Source organism: Gymnoscopelus braueri (assembly GCF_963280865.1).
Source record: "Gymnoscopelus braueri genome assembly, chromosome: 1".
In the NCBI taxonomy this organism is placed as follows: Eukaryota; Metazoa; Chordata; class Actinopteri; order Myctophiformes; family Myctophidae; genus Gymnoscopelus; species Gymnoscopelus braueri.
In genome coordinates, this window is record NC_137603.1 from 43609739 (window position 1) to 43629140 (window position 19402).

At 40.2% G+C, this 19402-nt stretch overlaps 2 protein-coding genes across 2 annotated transcripts in view; one reads left to right on the plus strand and one right to left on the minus strand.

Annotated features, from left to right (window-relative positions):
• Positions 1-839: 839 nt before the first annotated feature.
• LOC308086127 (mitochondrial inner membrane m-AAA protease component AFG3L1-like) lies at positions 840-15328 on the plus strand. Its single transcript, XM_080429533.1, has 17 exons — positions 840-964; positions 4636-4726; positions 4819-4884; positions 4976-5091; positions 6782-6931; positions 7035-7109; positions 7634-7755; positions 7877-8156; positions 8401-8538; positions 8898-9051; positions 9429-9536; positions 10313-10438; positions 10614-10724; positions 11787-11902; positions 12345-12545; positions 12674-12868; positions 13656-15328. Exons 1-17 carry the CDS (start codon positions 842-844, stop codon positions 13869-13871), a joined length of 2388 nt encoding a protein of 795 aa, XP_080285659.1. The 5' UTR covers positions 840-841; the 3' UTR covers positions 13872-15328.
• Positions 15329-17690: 2362 nt separating this feature from the next.
• The window catches only part of dbndd1 (dysbindin domain containing 1), a gene marked incomplete at both ends in the record, with an annotated part of 31384 nt that continues 29672 nt past the window's right edge, over positions 17691-19402 (minus strand). Inside the window, one exon of the mRNA XM_080425940.1 lies at positions 17691-17848. Within this exon, the coding sequence (XP_080282066.1) occupies positions 17691-17848 (158 nt within the window). The remainder of the gene's footprint in view (positions 17849-19402) is intronic.

Below are 19402 nucleotides of genomic sequence, written 5' to 3' on the forward strand. Positions count from 1 at the left end.
AACATTTTCTTTTGAAGGACCCCCCCAAATCGATACTATTTATTTGGCTGTGGACCCCCATCTGAAAAGTTGTTGTGCCAGGGACCCCATACACAATGTTTCAAAAATAGGGTGAAGTGGTATAGTTTTAGTAGGTTAGTATTAGGGTTAGACTTAGTATACTATGATACTATGATTTTGATGCTATATTAACACATTTTGCAGGGGACCCCCTGAAACCTTCAAGGACCCCTGGGGGTCCCGGACCATACTTTGAGAACTGCTCTAGATCAGTGGTTCCCAAAACGTTATATATCAAGACCCAAAAGAGAAATTAGACATTTTTGCCCGGGACCCAAACTAGTGAAAATAGAAGATCTACAAGCTCACAGCATGGCACGAAGGAGCAACACGCTGTGTACTTCTTAAACTTTTTAAAAATGTATTTTTATGGAAATATTTAGATTTTTACATTTTGTTCATGAAATACTTTTGAAAAATGTTGGCATTGTTCTTGATGAAAAGTTATGATTTTTCTTGTTTAAACTTTTTAAATATTTTTTAAATCTTGAAATGTATTTAGGAAACGGGGAAAAAAACAAATTTACTCGCGACCCATACATTTGGTCCACGACCCAAAGATGGGTCCCGACCCACTGTTTGGGAAACAGTGCCATAGATCGTCTCAGCATCTATATCTATGAAGTGATATCATACGCCACCTACAGTGTACATTGTGTACCGATACACTTAAAGGCAATTCTCGCGAGTTCCGAGATCTGGGGTCTGGAGTCCTTCATGCGCTGCAGCAGCCTTATGTATGTGCAGCCAGCAACCTTCTAGGCTGAATATCGGTCTCATGATGGCACTTCTTTCAGTGAGTGTCGTTCCCTTTAGGAACAGAGTGCTGGCGCTGGGAAGAGAATTCTCCACTAAAGCAGCAACTTCTGGCCAGGGTCGCCACAGTGGAGCACTATCATCATCGGTAGGATTATATCATTGCTTTGTTCTTTCTGTTACACAATTGGCATTATTATCTTCCAAAAAGTTATGAATGCAATTATGCAACATTTCACATTTGGCACAACTAATTTCAAATATATATATATATTTTTTAAAGAATGTTGCATTAAGAGTAAGACCCACGTTAATTAGCAATGTTCCCCACTTGCATGCATGCAGCAAGTGGGGAAAGTAGGTTACGTACTGTACACAATGTCCTCCGTTACATAAAGGAGAGGCAAAAAGACACTTATGCATTATTTGTTATTTGTCACACGCGTGTTAGTTGAGCATAGTTATAGTCAGGGAAATGATATAATGACAGAAGCCAGTTTGGGTCATTTTCTGTAATTTTACGAGATTTTATCTGAGGGGGTGTGTCTGTGTTCCAGCGCTCCAGCATGGAAACAACGGGGGAGGGGTGGGGGCTTCAATCATGATAGGGTTCTTTCATTTAATTTGAGAGTGGTTTAGTACAGTAGTTCTCAAACTTTCCCCCCCAAATTGATATGCATTTGGCCGCGGACCCCCATCTGAAAAGGGTTTGTGCCAGGGACCCCTCAGAAGAGATTTGTGTTAAAAAAACAAAAACATTTTCTATATTTTTCAAATATTTTCAAAGTTAGTTTTAATTATATGGTGTATATATTACATTTAAACTGGGGGATTTTTGTGTAGATCAGACTAACTTTGGACCAAGAATGACAGATTTTTTTAATAAAATCCATACTGTTGTGTATCTCTGTCAGCCGTCTTCACAATTTCCATTGGATGTCCATGTTTAGTGGTCCCATATTTCTCCATTCATGTACAAATTCAAAATATAAAGTGTTTACCCAAAAGTCATGGATATTACCCGTCACATCGGGCCCCTTGTGTTCCGTAATACTCCGTATTGTTCAATAAAGATGTATTTTAATCACGTCTGTGCCTGAATGTCGCTCTATTTTCTCGTTCCCATCGAGTGTAATACTGGCTTTCACCTGCTGCAACAGCGCCACTACTGTCATTGAGGAATACAGTGAACTTCTGGCACAGACTCGGATTCAAACTCATTTTTATTGAACAACAATACGGAATATTACGGAACACAAGGGGCCCGATGCGACGGGTAATATCCGTGACTTTTGGGTAAACACTTTATATTTAGAATTTGTACGTGTATGGAGAAGTAGGACCATTAAACATGAACATCCAATGTATATTGGAGGAGGCGTCCAAGACTGACAGATAGACACGTTTGTCTATCAGAATCATAATAATATTACTAATAATAATAATCTCTGTCAGTCTTGGTCCAAGGCAAACTGCTTACCTGCAGGTCAAATGACAAAGCATATATAAACAAGTCCTAATACTATATCTGACTAGCTTTATATTTATTCTAGCTTTTAATGACAATGAAGCCATTTAAAATTATTATTAAAATTTATGTTACATTTATTGACATTGGTTATTTGTTTCCATGAGCTGGATTTTTGTACAATCTCTCAAATGTATTCCTATTTTTAGGCTGCCACACAGTGCACAGCTGTGTTGACTTTTTTTCTTTCCTTTTTTTTGTTTTGTTATTTTCTCTCTGTCTCTCTCTCTGTCTTTTTTCTCTTTCTTTTTTTTTGCTAAATAACTTTGGCAAATGTAATGTAAAATGTTCACAACACACTTATATATATGAAGTAGGAATAGCTAAAATATTCCTACTTCAGTTTGCACACATATTTTTGTAAGCATGTCTTAGTTTTGCTGAACCCAATGACCTTTGCTGCGTGTCACTCCCTGTCTCTCTCTCTCTCCCTGTTTCCTGTCTCTCTCTCTACTGTGTACTATCAGTAAAGGCAGAAAAGCGCAAAAAAATGTCTTAAAAATAAATAAATAATAATGGTTCTTCTAATCATTATACATCATGGAAAATGTCAAGGTGTGCCAAAATCGTTAAGCATGATCTTATTTGTATTTTAATATTTTATTTAAGTGTTATTCTCTGTAAGCATTAATACCTCCATCAACAGAGTTGAGACAGATTGAGATATAGTTTGTTTATCTTTCTGTCTTAGCAAAATAACTTGAGGACGGATGGCCGGATGTTTATGAAACTTGGTGGGAATGCCTTGAAGAGATGATTCACTTTTGGGTTGAAAGGTCAAAGGTCAAGATCATAATAAAGGGCAAAATGACTCGCACATCTCAGGTGGAAATGGCATATAGCACAGTGGTGATGGAGGCATGCACATCTGAGTGCAATCTTTGTAGTTGTATTAGCAGCACATGAAGGGGCTATCAGAATCTGAATGATTTTATTGCCAGATATGTTTGCACATTCGAGGAATTTGTCTTAGCGAGATTGGTGCATTGTACTGAATAATAACAGTATTAAGAAATATTTACACTGTTCATTTTCACAAACTTAAAGGTAAAGATAAGGATAAAGATAGACACTATATACTGTATGCAGAGGTTGATATAGGCAACATGGGTGGATATGGGTTTACTTCATATGAAAGCTACACCTGAAAATTGCGTTTTTGGTCCTTGCCAAATCTGTTGGGTTTAGTTCTTGTAGGCACAGACAGTTTGCATTAGTAGAAACAAACAAAGGAGGTGGTTCTGGTAGCTGGTAGACATCCAGCATCTGATACAGTGCAGACAGAGATGTCCTCTTTGGTGGAGCCCAGGCTAACCTGATTTGGTTACCGTGGCAAAGTAACCAGATTGCCACGTCATCTGCTTCACACTTTTGTAGTCTGTAGATTAAATTGCATGTTGCAAGAATACTGTGGAAGAGAGAATTGTAAAATTAAGTAGGCCTACGATAGAAGAGGTTTTGTTTTTGTTTGTGCTGTTTCTGTTTGTTTTGTTTTTGTTCCATTTACATCGACCACCGTTCTCTTCCCTCCTGGTAGGATATGGAGATGGTTGCAAAGTTTTCTGTTCTGTACAGTATGTTCAGTACAGGGGGGGGGCAACGAGAGCTTGTGAGTCCTGTGAAGGAGGTGTGATTGTGTGTGCAAGTGTGCTACATGTCTACATGTCAGGCAATAGTTATGCTAGCTAATTAACTACAGTATATAGCCTTTATGTAATTCCCCAAAATAGTAGAATATGTAAGCCTATGGATAACAGTAGCCTAGCTAATAGGAGGGCTAAAATATTATTTTCTGAATTGCTAAACCTTTCATAACACAACAGGTAGTCTTAGTCTCGGAATTTTAAAAACAATAATGATTTTCCTATTTGTCTCATCTGTTTAAGAAAGTAGGTAGCTGATATATTGCACTTTTACCTTAGCGCTATAGGTACAGTGTACAGTTGCTTGTTTTAGAAGAGAATGCACTTAAGACTTCTGGTGATTAGTAGTTTTCTTGCCTACCTATGTTGAATACACTTATTGTAAGTCGCTTTGGATAAAAGCGTCTGCTAAATGACTGTAATGTAATGTAATGTAATGTAATGTAATGTAATAATGACCTTAGGGAATTTGGCTTGTGGTGCTACATAATCATATATCATTATAAGCCCAACATTTCACATTCGGCCATTTTGCTTTTGTTACAATATGGTTTGATCTAATACTTTATTGTTAAATAATTACAGAGCTGTTCTCTAAAGCTCAGCAAGGTATGCTAATTAATTTACCATCCCTCTACTGTATTTCAGAACTCTACCTTAATCCAGAGGAAGCTGACAGGATTGAATAAATGTAATTTCGCACTTGCTCGATTACTCAGCTCCAGCAAACCACCAAAAGGTAATGCACATCATATGCACATCATATTGTACATTAAACATTCATGCCATATGGTTTTAATTGTCCTTTCTTGTGCCAATGAATGTTCTTAGGTTTTGAGAGGTTTTTTCCAAAGAGTGAAGAGAGACCCAGCATCAACAAATCAATTGAAGATAAAGGTGAGAGTCTTTATCAACAGCAATACGTTCTACAGACAGTATTCCCCTCTATTAGCTAAATAGTATTTTTTTCTGTATTGTTATTGTATAGATGAAAACACGAAAGAGCCAGAACATCAGAAAGGTAGTGGTGCAAATAAAGAAGAAGAAGACAGACGAGGAAGAGGAGGAAATGAGGAAGAGTCAGACTGGTGGACACGATTTAAGGTGCAGACCGGACAGCTTGTTGCCAGATGTTTTTTGACAATATATATATATTTTTTGTTTGCATGCAAAGTCAGTGAGATGTATCATGAGAAATTGTTGTGTTCACAGCTTGGAAAATGTACAGTGAGGCGAACATATTGGGAAAATAAACTGGTTGGTCCTCTGACCAGATTTTGGTCCGCAAAATAAACCCTGACGGGCATTCATCCTCAAAATAAACCCTTGACCGGTCTTTGGTTTGAATGTACACCCTGACAGGCTGTTGATCCTGCTTCACGCTGAAGAAGGAATAATTGACACAAAAGCTTACATAACAGTGTAAACAGAGGCAGAACATCAGCCTGTAATTGAGAACAGCGTTTGCTATCAGAAAATAACAGAATGCGGAATGCCTTGATTAACCAATTAACAAAGCTGTGTAATTGAGGCTATAAACTACACATTTAGAGTTGCAGTCTTGTCAAGTAGATTTTTATTTTGCTGGAATCTATAGAGCACCATCTGAACCATTATGAAAATATGAAACATTAACCAGCTATGGTCCAAATTTGTCCCTAATTGTCCCTTATTCCAAGCAATGTGACAACTCGGATGTATTAATGCCTGTTGGGTGCCTTGGCCCATTTGATACAAATATTTGACCTTCTAATCTTTGATATCTAATCAAAATGTTCCAATCCACGGCTATTTGTTGATATGAACTCTGGTGTAGTGTTTGAAAAGCAACTTTCCAATATTATTTTCTGCATGATACATTGATTTGCCTACCATTTGTCAATATTCAATTTGATCTTTCCATTTCCTCTGATGTTAATGGTGAGGACACACACAGTGATTGGTTGACTTTTCATGCAATCCAAATGACGGGAAATATATTTACAAAACCATTTATATAAGAGGAAATCTGGTCCCCCCACTTATTATAGCTGTCCAAAGGTCGGGTAAGGCCAGAGAAATTACCGGTTTTAGCCATTTAAAAAAAATGACAGATACCGGAAACTATAATTCCCTCCGGACTGTAAAATAAATAAATAAAATGAGCGTGTGCTCTCTCTCACTCGCTCACACACATACGCACGCACGCAAACAAACAAACAAACAAACACGTACATGACAGACACACTTTCACACGGGAGGGCGATACACACACAGATGGAAAGCTTTGCATGTATGAGATGTTACGCATGGTAATGAAATCAAAGTAAAATGGCAAGTTGTCCTACCACAAATTAACAATAACATAGCACATTACTAGTGTCACTGTGAGGCTTTGCGTGCAGGAGAAACCATGGTGCTAATCATAAAGATGGATACATGGAATTCACGGTCCCTTCCCATAAAACATTACCACTTGAATTGAAAAGCTCTATAAGGAGAATTTACTCTCAGAATATTTTTTTAAAATAAACTAATGATGCAATTATAAATCATTACACACACATGACAAAATGTGTGATTTTCATGGCTATATTTCATTTTTATAATCCTTCATGCACAAATAGTTTTCAATAAAAAATATAATGCTGTGACATTTGTTGCACATTGTTAAATGGACCTGCTTGTCTTTTGTGCATTAAAATGGATGTGGCCGTTTTCAATACAAAATGTCCAGTCAATCACTCCTGACATTTTGGCCGGCAGTTTCAAATCCTTTATAATCCTCTATAACTGTCATCTATCTCCTTTTCAGAATGATTTTCCGTGGGATGAAAAAACCATGCGTAATATTGCCTTTGGTGGAGCAGGCATGGCTGCAGCCCTGCTGTACTTCTACTTGCGGGAAACAGGACAAGAGATCGCCTGGAACGACTATGTCCATAACTACATGGGCAGAGGACTGGTGAGAGAAACAAAAAAACCTTTAGTGTTTCCTTTACCTGTAATTCCTTACTTTGGGTTTGAAACGGTCATGACCTGTACACTATGTTGTGCTCTGTGCACAGGTGGATCACCTGGAGGTGGTCAACAAACAGTATGTCAAAGTGATTCCTAGCCAAGATGCAAATTCATCACAAGTGGTAAGGAGTAAAGCTAGAAATGATTCTTGTTGTTGTTATGATTGCATCACAAATATACCCACACATCATGACATTTGCGTCCGGGTAGCTCAGTCGGGTAGCTTGCCTTTTGACCACAAGGTCATGGGTTCGATCCCGGGCACCACCAACTCAGCATAGTAGCACGGCTTGTGTGTGGCAAGTCATGCGGTAAGTATTGGGAACTGATGGTAGGTGTTGCGCTCCACCTCAGCAATTCATCTCCCAGGTGTCTAGCGCATTGCGAAACGCTAATACACTCCCGCACTCTGGCTGATACCGACAATAAGCCTCTCCGACCTACCACTACTACTATACCCACACTTCAAACTATGCGTCCCTTGTCATTGACTATATTTAAAAAATCACCATTTTGCTGGACTTTCATAGCCTTGGAGTATGAAGTATGACGTAATAGCAAAATGGCTGCCTAGTAAATATGATAAGTCACAAAGCTTGTCTTTAAATTAACAAAACAAATAAGGTGTAATGTCTCTATATTTCAGAATTACTTGTGGTTCAACATTGGTAGTGTGGAAACCTTTGAGCATAAACTGGAAATGGCTCAACAGGAGTTGGGTTTGGACTCACAGAGAATACCCGTCTTCTACAGCAGCGAGATTGATGGGTGAGTGAGGGAGGGTGATTCAATCTAAGCTAGAACAGTCATTTTGAAGTGAGTTACAGTAGCTGTCATGCTCAGGAGAAATGTAGTGTCAGTCTAATGAAACTTCTCTGTTTCTTTACAGGACATTTCTATTCACTGTTCTCCCTACCCTGCTACTGGTTGGCTTTCTGCTTTTTGCCATGCGACAAGGACCAATGGCAGGCGGCGCTGGTGGAGGAGGCAAGAGTCGGGCAAATCCTTTCAGCATGAGTGAATCCAAAGCCAGGATAATTAAAGACAATGGCAGTGTGCGCTTCAAGGATGTTGCAGGCTGTGAGGAAGCCAAAATTGAGATCCTAGAATTTATTAACTTCCTGAAAAATCCTCAACAGTACCAAGACTTGGGAGCCAAGATTCCTAAGGTATGTGTATTTACATGTATTGTACTGTATGTCACAAAAGCTTTTCTTTAATACACTGCTTAGCTGACATCCTTGAACTTAATAACACTCGGTTAACTGAGAAAATGGCATCTGCACACACTCAGATCTGTGCTAAAGTTGATTAATGCTGACCAAAGCTGGCATTAAACGACCTTTGTACGGACATGCGGATGCTCTTTTTTCTCAGGACCTTGAAAGTAACACATGTCCATGATGTCTTCAGGGTGCAGTGCTGTCAGGCCCACCAGGGACCGGGAAGACATTACTGGCTAAGGCAACAGCAGGAGAAGCTGACGTCCCCTTCATCACTGTCAGTGGCTCAGAGTTTCAGGAGATGTATGTTGGCGTGGGTGCAGCCAGGGTCAGTATTTGGAGTTCTGAGCTCTGTGAATGAAACGTATTAAATAATTTGGTCCTCCAAATTATTGAAAAAGTTCATTCATAGAGTATGGACCTTGATTTTACGTTGTGAGCATGTGCACTGTGACTGAGTTAATTATGACATGGGTATTTGTTTCTCAGTCGTCATGAAAAGGGCAAGTCTTGAGATGAGTTTTGGTAACTCATCAGTGCAATACTGGTTCTGACTGGTTCAATTGTGATGCCAGATCTCAAAATTGACACCAAAAAGCTTGGACAAAGCTTCTGCAAGTCTCCTGCAATGCAAAAAATTATTTCCAATTGGTTCATTTGATTTATTTTCCCTGTGCTCTATTTAAGATAAGGGATACATTTACCATGGCTAGAAAGAATGCCCCCTGCATCCTGTTCATTGATGAGATTGATGCTGTGGGACGGAAGAGAGGCAAGGGCAACGTTGGGGACCAGAGTGAGCAGGACAACACACTCAACCAGCTGCTTGTAGAAATGGATGGTACGGTTATGATATGAATCACCTGTTGACATATTCAATAATATACTGCTGTATGTCCCTTCCTAACATTAGGGCTGGGCGATATATCAATATTATATTGATATTGTGATATGAGACTACTGTGATGTGGCATAAGTCAGTGTTGTCTTTTCGTGGTTTCAATCGCTTAAGCCTTGTGTTAAAAAATGGTAAAAAATAGTGGAAAAAAACGTGTGTATATATATATATATTTGCACAATACCATTTTATCTTCAAAATATCGGTATTGAGGTATTTGCTAAAGATTTGGTATTGAGATATTTGATTTTGCCCATATCGCCCATCTCTACCTAACATTATACCCGAGATCACAGTTGGTGACAATCCTTTCTTTGCAGGGTTCAGAACCAACACTAATGTGGTCGTTTTGGCTGGCACCAACCGACCAGACATTCTTGACCCTGCACTGATGAGGCCTGGGCGCTTTGACCGACATATCTACTTAGGTACACAACTGTCCTGTTCTGTAGTATTACTCTATTGTTAACTCTGCCAGGAGATTATGTACATTAGGCCCTGTGTCTGTGTGTGTGTGTGTGTGTGTGTGTGTGTGTGTGTGTGTGTGTGTGTGTGTGTGTGTGTGTGTGTGTGTGTGTGTGTGTGTGTGTGTGTGTGTGTGTGTGTGTGTGTGTGTGTGCGTGCGTGCGTGCGTGCGTGCGTGCGTGCGAATCTGAACCCTGTGAGGCCTATCTATCATTTTCACTTATGCGTCTATTAGATTCAGCACTGTTCCAACTCTTCATATTTGTACTTAGGGGTGCATGTGTGTTTGAAGTGCATCCTTTTACTCTTTGTGAGTGACATAGATGATCTGTCCATGCCTGCTCAGTCTCCTCCAGCTATGATGCCCAGTGGAAGGGAGGACCCTGCTGTCCTTTATTATTGCTACAGAATGGAGAGAGATCACACTCTATGAACAGAAGATTGATTTATTTTCCTGCCTATTTCCTCATGTCTTAGTTTTATTTATGATTTCTAAAGTTGATGTTAATGAACCCTAGCGTCCCTATCATGAATTAGCAAACATTCTGCATAAATAGCTGATCTACAAGCTCACAACACGGCGTGTGCTATTTTCGGCAACAGTAGAGGTTGGTGTGTAGACTGTAGAGGGGAAAAAAAGGATTGAGCTAAGTACAGACCCCTGGGGAGACCCCGGTCAAGGGATTAAGGTTTTGTTTGGGATATATAATATTCATGATGTGTCTTTCTCTTCCACCAGGACCACCTGACATAAAAGGCAGGGCATCAATCTTTAAGGTGCACTTAAGACCTCTCAAGCTGGACTCCAGTATAGAGGAAGAGGTTCTGGCTAAAAAGTTAGCTGCACTAACTCCAGGTTTTACTGGTGAGCTCATTGGAATAATGGCATGTGCATAGTTACATGTACATAATGGCACAGTTCCTGGATCTGTTTAGTGCTCAATCTGTAGTGCTCATAAAACATTATTTTTGTCTTGCCTTGCTGCTAAACGGAATATATTATTATTTAACAGTTATTATCTCTCCTTTTTGTATCCCAGGAGCTGATATCGCTAACGTGTGTAATGAGGCGGCTCTTATAGCAGCACGTCACCTCAACCAGTTTATCAGCACTAAGCACTTTGAACAGGCTATCGAGAGGGTTATCGGTGGTAAGTTAATGACTTTGTTTACATGCAGAAATGTTGATGTCAATGTTATTATGACAGTACTCCATTGGAATGTGTTTCAATCTAATCCAGTGGTATTCAAACATCTTAATTTCAAGGATCCGCATAACTCTGAGTGTATACAAATGGAAGCAAATTTGGTTCCATTTGTATACTTTCAGAGTTACCGACCTGTAAGGGTCCATTTAGAATGCCACTCAAGGAACCCTGAGAACCACTGATGAAAGCATTTTTTTTATAGTAATGAGTGAGGTTGGTGATCAATCAATATCCATAGATTCTTGATATCTTACTGTGAGGTATTGTGTCCTCCTCCAAATGTAGCCTGCCATTTATTTACATTCCAACTGCAATGTGGAGTCATATACAGTAATGGTACATTATTTCAGCAGACTTGACATATGGCTCAACAACTAGCTTGTGTGCTAGCCAAAAAAAACATTGCCATTTCAGTGTTTAAAGTTAGGATAAGTGATTTTCTTTGGTTCAAATAAATGTTAAATAGCTCTATATTCTGATAGCACTCATTGCTATAGAGTGTTTGTTCAGTAACAGGAGTCTCCATGTCTCTCCATCTCTCCATTAAACAGAAAATGTATTTTCAAGTCGGGATACCTATTTTATCCAATCATGATAGAGAACTCAGACAGAATATAGATTAAACAAGTGAAATTGGAATTGATGACACAAAGAAATGAGCAGACAGAATTGGAACTGGAACACCATAAAAATGAAGCTGATAAATGGGTACTCTCTCCTGATTGGCTGACATTTTGCCAACTACCTGAAAATGCATTTTCTGTTTATTAAAGATCTGGAGAGACAGTGAGACTCCTGTTACTGAACAGTCTATAACAATGATTACTATCAGAATATAGTGCTTTAACCTTTTAACAAAAAACAAGAAATAACACTTACCCTACCTTTAATCTTAAACCCCATCACTGTCCAGTGTCCACCTTCCCTCCTACATCCAATTCCCTCTCCGATTGCGTACACACACATGCATGGTCACGTCTGTTAACACATCCTTCACACCTGCAGGTCTGGAGAAAAAGACCCAGGTACTGCAGGCTCTAGAGAAGACCACTGTGGCGTACCACGAGGCCGGCCATGCTGTGGTCGGCTGGTTCCTAGAGCATGCAGACCCCTTACTGAAGGTGCTCAGACACTCCTTCCTTCTGTTGTTTCTTGGCTCTGCTGTCTATGCATCTTTTTATTTTTCTCCACCTTATCCAGATGCACTGATTGATTGATTGATTGATTGAATACTTTATTAACATCTTGCAAAAAAGTACAGAGGTACAGTTATACAATGATGCTAAAAAGGATAACACAAAAAGCCCTGAGGGCTTGTTTACATTGTGGTCCTATGTATTCAATTCATCAAGACATATGGTGGTAACGGTTTGTGGGATCTTTTTTATACGTCCATATTGTCCCCACACGTTGGAAGGATTGGTGGGGTCACTGAGGGATGAAGGAATTATTTTGACACACACAAAAACACACAGTTTCCAACCTCCTCCTACACACTCATTTTATCTGCATCATTAGATTGACTGGTGGCATCTGATCTCTCTGTCCAATTGGCTCTCTCAGGTGTCGATCATTCCCAGAGGGAAGGGTCTGGGCTACGCTCTGCTACTTCCTACAGAGCAGTACCTGTTCACCCAGGAACAGCTGTTGGACAGAATGTGCATGCTGCTAGGAGGTCGTGTGGCAGAGCAGGTCTTCTTTGGCCGAGTTACCACTGGAGCACAGGATGACCTCAGGAAGGTCACGCAGTCTGCCTATGCACAGGTAAATCACTTCACAGATCAACAGCAGGCTTAGCAATCAATCTGTTATTATGTGTTTTTCCCTGTTTTAAATGTACCAGTTTTCTTTTCCTTTCACAACCTCAGACTAAATGTTACCTCCATTTTCAGGTGGTGCAGTTTGGAATGAGTGAGGCTGTAGGCCAGGTGTCCTTTGACCTCCCTCAGCAGGGTGACTTTGTGACAGAGAAGCCGTACAGTGAACCCACTGCCCAGCTCATAGACCAGGAGGTCCGCTTGCTCATAGATGCTGCCATGCATCGAACACATCAACTTATCACAAGCAAGAAGGAAATGGTAGAGAAGGTGAGAGATCATGACAGACATCAGAAAGTAGGGAGAAAGAAAGAATTGTGAAAGTCACAATCTGTCAGTTTTATGTACATTGTATCCCACTCCCGGCGAAGAGAGGTAAATGCAAACGATGTCCGACCTACAATAAAGATGCGGCGCATCTAGTGTCCATTACGGTGTGCCGTCTGCTTCAAATAACTGACATTATCAACCAGTAGGTTCCAATCCGACACTACAGTCGAAATCTCTCAATGGAAGACTTGGGAGACCACCTCCAACCATTGCAGATGTACTTGTTATATTGTATTAATATTTTACACTAGAGGTTCGAGTGCTCCGGTGTATCCGGCTTGGCCGGCGCTCCAACAAACACAAGTGGCCATGTTTGTCTCTGCGCTAATGACTGCTCCAGGTTTGTCTGGCACCTGTTCAGCAGGGAGCAGGACTGAGAGGTATAGCGTGTTCCTCCGAATATGTTACATCCTCCTGGTGAAACTCCTCACTGTCAGGTGAAAAGAAGCGGCTGGCAACTTTATGTATCTTGGAGACCAGGATCAAGACTAACCAGTAGGGGTCAGCAGTGACAGGGAATACACATGAGGAGGAAAAACTGGGAATTGGATAAAGACTAAAATAATGGGAGGGATCAATTGGCATAACGACTAAATTGGGGAGAGAAACAGGTAGGAAATGAAGAAAGTCTGTATGCATTAAAAGAAATGTACATACAGATATTTAAAAATAACGTTTTTTTCACTAGATTAAGTTTTTATTTATCATTTCACCTCTGCTGTTGCAGGTTGGAAAGCGTCTACTAGAGAAAGAGGTTCTAGACAAGGGTGACTTGCTGGTGCTGCTCGGGCCTCGTCCCTTCGAAGAGAAGTCCACATATGAGGAATTTATTGAAATAGGAGACGAAGACATTGCCTTACCCGAGGGGCTGAAAGACTGGAACAAGGACAGAGGGGAGAGGGAACACCCAGAGAAGCAAGGGAAGGGGGCCCTTTACCTGTAGATGCACTGCAACCTAAATCCAAATATGCCACTGGACCTTCATGTTAAAGACCTCAAAGGCCATTTGGCTCAGACTGACTGAAAGTTGTCAGGGGCTCGTGTCAGGTTTATGAAAGAAGCCCGCATTCATCTCACCAAGAGAAGCAGGACATTAGGATGGTGATATAATGTGCACGTCTGAAATGACCTAAATTATACAATGTGCAATTTTTCATCGTAGCAATGATATTCCAATGGGAATTACCAAAAATGGACACTCTAAGTTTGGCTAGAGGGCAATTTGAAGTAATTAATGCCACGTTCCTGTTCCTGTGAAGGCAGCTGTCTACAGCATAACATTCACTGGAGATGCCTTGATCCACTCTGTTCCTCCATTCAAATGGCACACCTAGAACACAATGACATTGGATGTACTGTACAATAGTGGTTTTGAGGGGTAAATGTAATGAACTTATGTTATTTCAAGTGAAACGTTAAAAACGTATCGGGCATGAAATGTCTACTACATACCGGTTTGTCATAGTAATGTTGAAATGGCATCATCATTTGTATTGGCGTTACAATTTATTCTGAGGCTTCTATCCTTCTCATATTAATATAACAAATAACACAGTAAAATAACATGTTTTCCATGTAAAACAGTTAAGTTCAGGTGGTTGGATGAAATATGGCCAACATCTCACCAGCTTTTCTAAAGATAGCCAACGTCTTGAACACACTCGGACCGCTTGTATTCACTTGTTTGTTTTAAGCTTCAACTGTGTTTATAAGCACGAGGGGGTTCTCACTCACTTGGTCGGCACACAATCTATGTCAATGATTCTTCTCGATGTGTTAGACCTGTAAGAGATTTCAATCTTAACTTGTGATTGTCCTTTTTTTCTTTTCTTTTTTAAATCTCATAGCAGCTCCTGGATGATTGTTCCTGAGTTACCTATGATTTGTGTTGAATTTAGCTTGACGCACGTAGTCTGACTTCCTTCCCTCTCACAGTCAGATGTAGTGTACATTATAATTGGCATAATACTGTCTCAAATGTGCATTCAATTATGGAAACCCAGTAGAAGGGCACAAAGGCATGAAGGGTTACATGATTTTTCATTGGAGGTGAGGTACTGAATAAGACTCAAAGGTCATAAGATGGCGGCATTACATATTATACCTCAGAAGTATAGTTATTCCTAAAAAACAGATTTTACTGTAACTCATTATTCTCTGTTGAAGAAACAAACAATAGACCCTGTCGGTGCAATTCCATTGCTAGGGAATAACTTGGGCTTGGTAGCTACTGATAGGAAATAAACTTGGACCCATTAGAATGTGTGTGAAAAGGTCTACACACTACCTCAAAGTGTAAATATTTTATTATATCTGCCTCTGATCATGTTCTTATCAACACAAACTAGTCGTTTTTTTACCAGAAAGGCTGTTATAAGACTGTTAATAAACATACGTACTGTATACACCTGTTGCTGATAGACTGTACATACAATATCATTCATTCATATATTCACTGCATTTATATTCATTGTTGTTCACACAATCACTCTGAATGAGTGATTGTGTTTTTATTCTTAACCTTGGTTTGTTTCTTATACCTATTCAGCAGCTTTTTAACAATACAACAGACGTTCTGTGTCCCAATGATCAGTGTTTTTGTAATTGTGATAAGCCTACACCTATTTAACCACATGAACCCTAGTGTCCCTATTCTGGGCATGTAATAATGCTTGCCGAACATTCAGCAATAAAATAGACCTACAAGCTCATCGCATTGCGATGTGAGCTTGTTGATCAGAACTTTTTGGCAGGGGGGGGGGTCAACTATAGACCCTTGGGAGATCTGAAGTATAATTATGATGCCACTGTATAGAAACCATACAGACTGCAGCAACCATCTTCATACACTGCACACTGTTTTTTTTAATGACCTGTATAAGCCTGCAGAGTTTGCAGCCTGAATTATGTGTGTCAAATATTCACGGGTGTCAACTCAGTACATACTGTACAGAAGGTACTCCACTTTGCCTCACATACAATAAAGGCATGAGAGTAAAAAATATGACCCATTTTCCAATACATTAATTAGTTAATGATTTTAAACATAGTTTCAGCATATAAATACCATGGGTTGACAATAACCGCAATTTTACAGACTGGAATGTATAAAGCAGTGTTTCTCAACCTTTTTTGGGCAAGTGCCCCAATCCAATATTTAGGTCCCTTACCGCCCCCCCCCCACACCCAAGTAAAATGTAAGCTTTATTTTTATTATCATGGAAGTTAACAAATTAGTCACACTTGAAGAAAACAAACTTTGTTCTTCCTCACTTTTTTATTTTTCTGCCATCCCAGTGTCATTGGATTTTGTGTACATAATTAGAATTATTGGCATTCTTGGTAAAGCTATATTAGCTCAAAATGAGATAAATAACAGAAGTAATCAGCTATATTATATAAATTGAGAAACATTACATCAATGTACAGTGTTTGCAATTTAATTCAACTTTAAAAACAAAAAAACTGAACTAAAGCTGGATTGTAACTTTATTGGCACTTTGTTGTGTTTTGGCATTTTTGTAAGAATGTATTAAACTAATAATAGCTAAATTCCACTTCAACTACTTTTGAGTATGACACATTCATAAATTCAATCTACAGCGTAGTCAATCTGAGTGGAACATAGCCACATAAAACATACTTTGGATGACTTGTATTAGCAACAGCAATTGCAGTAGTTCTGGAAATAAACAGAGTTCAGTTAAAGGCAGCTTTCTGGAAAGAATGTTTCTGAAATGAATTGAATGTAGTAGCAAAGATGGCAGCTCTAAAGCTCACTACTTGTGATGTTTACCTTTTAAAGCCTTTTGGGCCATGTATACCAAGTGAGCCAATAATTCCAGAGGGCACCATATATCAAATTCAGTGCAAGGACTGCAATCTTTTTTTTCCAGGGCAATTGCAATAACAACACACTTTCTTTTTCTAAGAATGGAAAAGGTGTGATGGAGAGTAGACATAGGATCAGGGTGGCCTCATTGAAACACAACCCAATTTTCCTGTGCAAGTTACCTTAATAAAGGCAGCGCATGGTCTTACTGCATTTTTGAAAAATACATTATGTGGTGGTCTCAGGCTGGCCTTGAATTCTAAATAACACTCGACTGTTTGGTGTCTCTCGGCACTGTGAATTCAAATGACTGACCTTTGCATGGGTGCTCTGCTCTGGCCATATGGAGGCAACTCTTCTCAGTCTCACTCTCCATGCTGTATCTTCCACCCTTGAGAGGCTGTAAGGATGAAGGTTGGGTTGTTCTGTTGGCCTCATACCCTGTTTGTCATTTAAAAACAAAGCTTAAAAAGTCTGACAGCCCATATTACCATAAGAACCCCCTTGCATGGAAAACGTGTGTGTGTGTGTGTGTGTGTGTCTGTGTGTGTGTGTGTGTGTGTGTGTGTGTGTGTGTGTGTGTGTGTGTGTGTGTGTGTGTGTGTGTGTGTGTGTGTGTGTGTGTGTGTGTGTGTGTGTGTGTGTGTGTGTGTGTGTGCGTGCGTGCGTGCGTGTGTGTGTGTGTGTGTGTGTGTGTGTGTGTGTGTGTGTGTTTATTTGGGTGTGAGCGAGAGTATGTGTATTGCACAGCCATCTCAACATGGTTCAGTACAGAGCACAGCATCCAGAGTGAATTAGTCTATTCAACACCAAGTTATGTTGTATGAGTGACCGATAGAGAAAGGGAGGCCCCTTGGTCTGCTTTCTACATCCACTCTGGCTGTGTCTGCTCTGGGCTTCTCTCTGTGTACGGCTGTGTCCCGCTGGATCTCATGGCTGCTTAGGCCTCTCCAGCTTCATTAAGGGCTCTGTGGTGTCTGAGTCGCTATGGTGCTTCCTCTCTCGTGGGTGGTCAGCCTTGCTGCAGCGCGTCCATGAGGGGGAGCGCATGTATCCCCCTCTAGGCAGCATATGCTGCTGGTGGGGACCTGAGAACCAGAAACACAATGGTAGATCAGCACAAATCCAAAAACACACAGGCACACAAAAAAAACATATAATAGCAAGTGTACAGTATAGTATATTTGAAAAATACAGAACATGTACACAATCAACACATATTGTGTTTGCATATCATACACACTCACCCAAGGCATGGTCACAGTGCACAGTTCTCAAGTCACACCAAAGTGTTTTCATAAGCAAACACCCTGTTGGTTAACTGTTTGCTGCAGTTCATCCCTTTCAAATGGAAAACTATAGCTCAACTTATTCAAACACAGAACATACTATACTGTCATTAACAGTACAGGAAACAACTGGTTGTAAAAGATAGAAAAGCAGAACTGAACACTTGGAAAGTGGTCTGTTTTGGTAGTGAGAAGCCACTTTTGATCCATTTTAACCACTTGAAACTTGGCAACCCTGTAGAAAATCCCCCCCCCTGGCTCCTGCCCAGTCCTGGGTGGAGCCTGAGACTGGGCACTGATTGACATATCTTAACTAAACTTCATTGATTGGTAAATTGGCACACACCTGACAGCAGGGGCTTTACAAGGCAGTTACTTCACAGTGTCTTTGAGGCATGCTGGATAGGAGAAGAGTTTAGTTTCTTTGAATTGTTAGTAGTTTAGTTGTTTGTTCATGATTTCCTTTGATGCATTCTTTGTCATCATTCCACCATCATTGTTCCTCATCACTTTATATCTCTGGTCTACTGGTTTTAAATGCTTTGACGGATATCCTGATGCCTGAGTTAGTCTAAGTAACCGGCAAAATAGTATGCTATCTAAAACAGTCCCTATTCTGGGCATGTCATAATAGGCAAACGGGTGAAACTGAGAAAATAGGTGAACATTCAGGGAAAATAGTAGACCTACACGCTCGTAGATCTGCCATTTTCAGCAAAGATGTTTGGTGTAGAAGAAGGAAAGGAGGGGGCCAAGGATAGACCCTTAGGAGACCCCAGTCAAGTGTTTAAAACAATGTGAATTTAGGGATTCTGCTGTTGTAGAAAGAAGTCATTTAGTGATTAGTTTCTAAGAAAACTCATCCACCTGTCACAATACTCCCACTGTCTCTCCTTACTGTGAGGGCGCTTTTGTCCTCATAACTCTTTGCTCACTCTCATCCTCCTTCATCTTTATCCATCTTTCCTTTGTCTTCCTTGATTTTCCCAGACTGTTGGCTTCAGTTTCACTTCCATTGTTGTGTCTCATCATCTTTGCACATCTGATGTTGAATATGCAGAAGGATGCTGGTGCATGCAAAGCAGACCACTCACGACCAATTGTCACCGCTATCTGACACCACTTGGTGGCACTGTCCACCATTGCCACATGGACAATGGACATGGTTAAATGACAACATACTACTATTCCCCTCTCAGTTCACTGCACATATCAATACAGGACTGTTTAACCACTTAAACCCTATACTTTGTTAAATGGCGCAGGGGTCATTAACCCAGGGGTCTATAATAGGCCCCCCTCTTTTTCCCTCTATGCCAAATCACCAGAAATAGGCGTTCTACAAGCTAACAA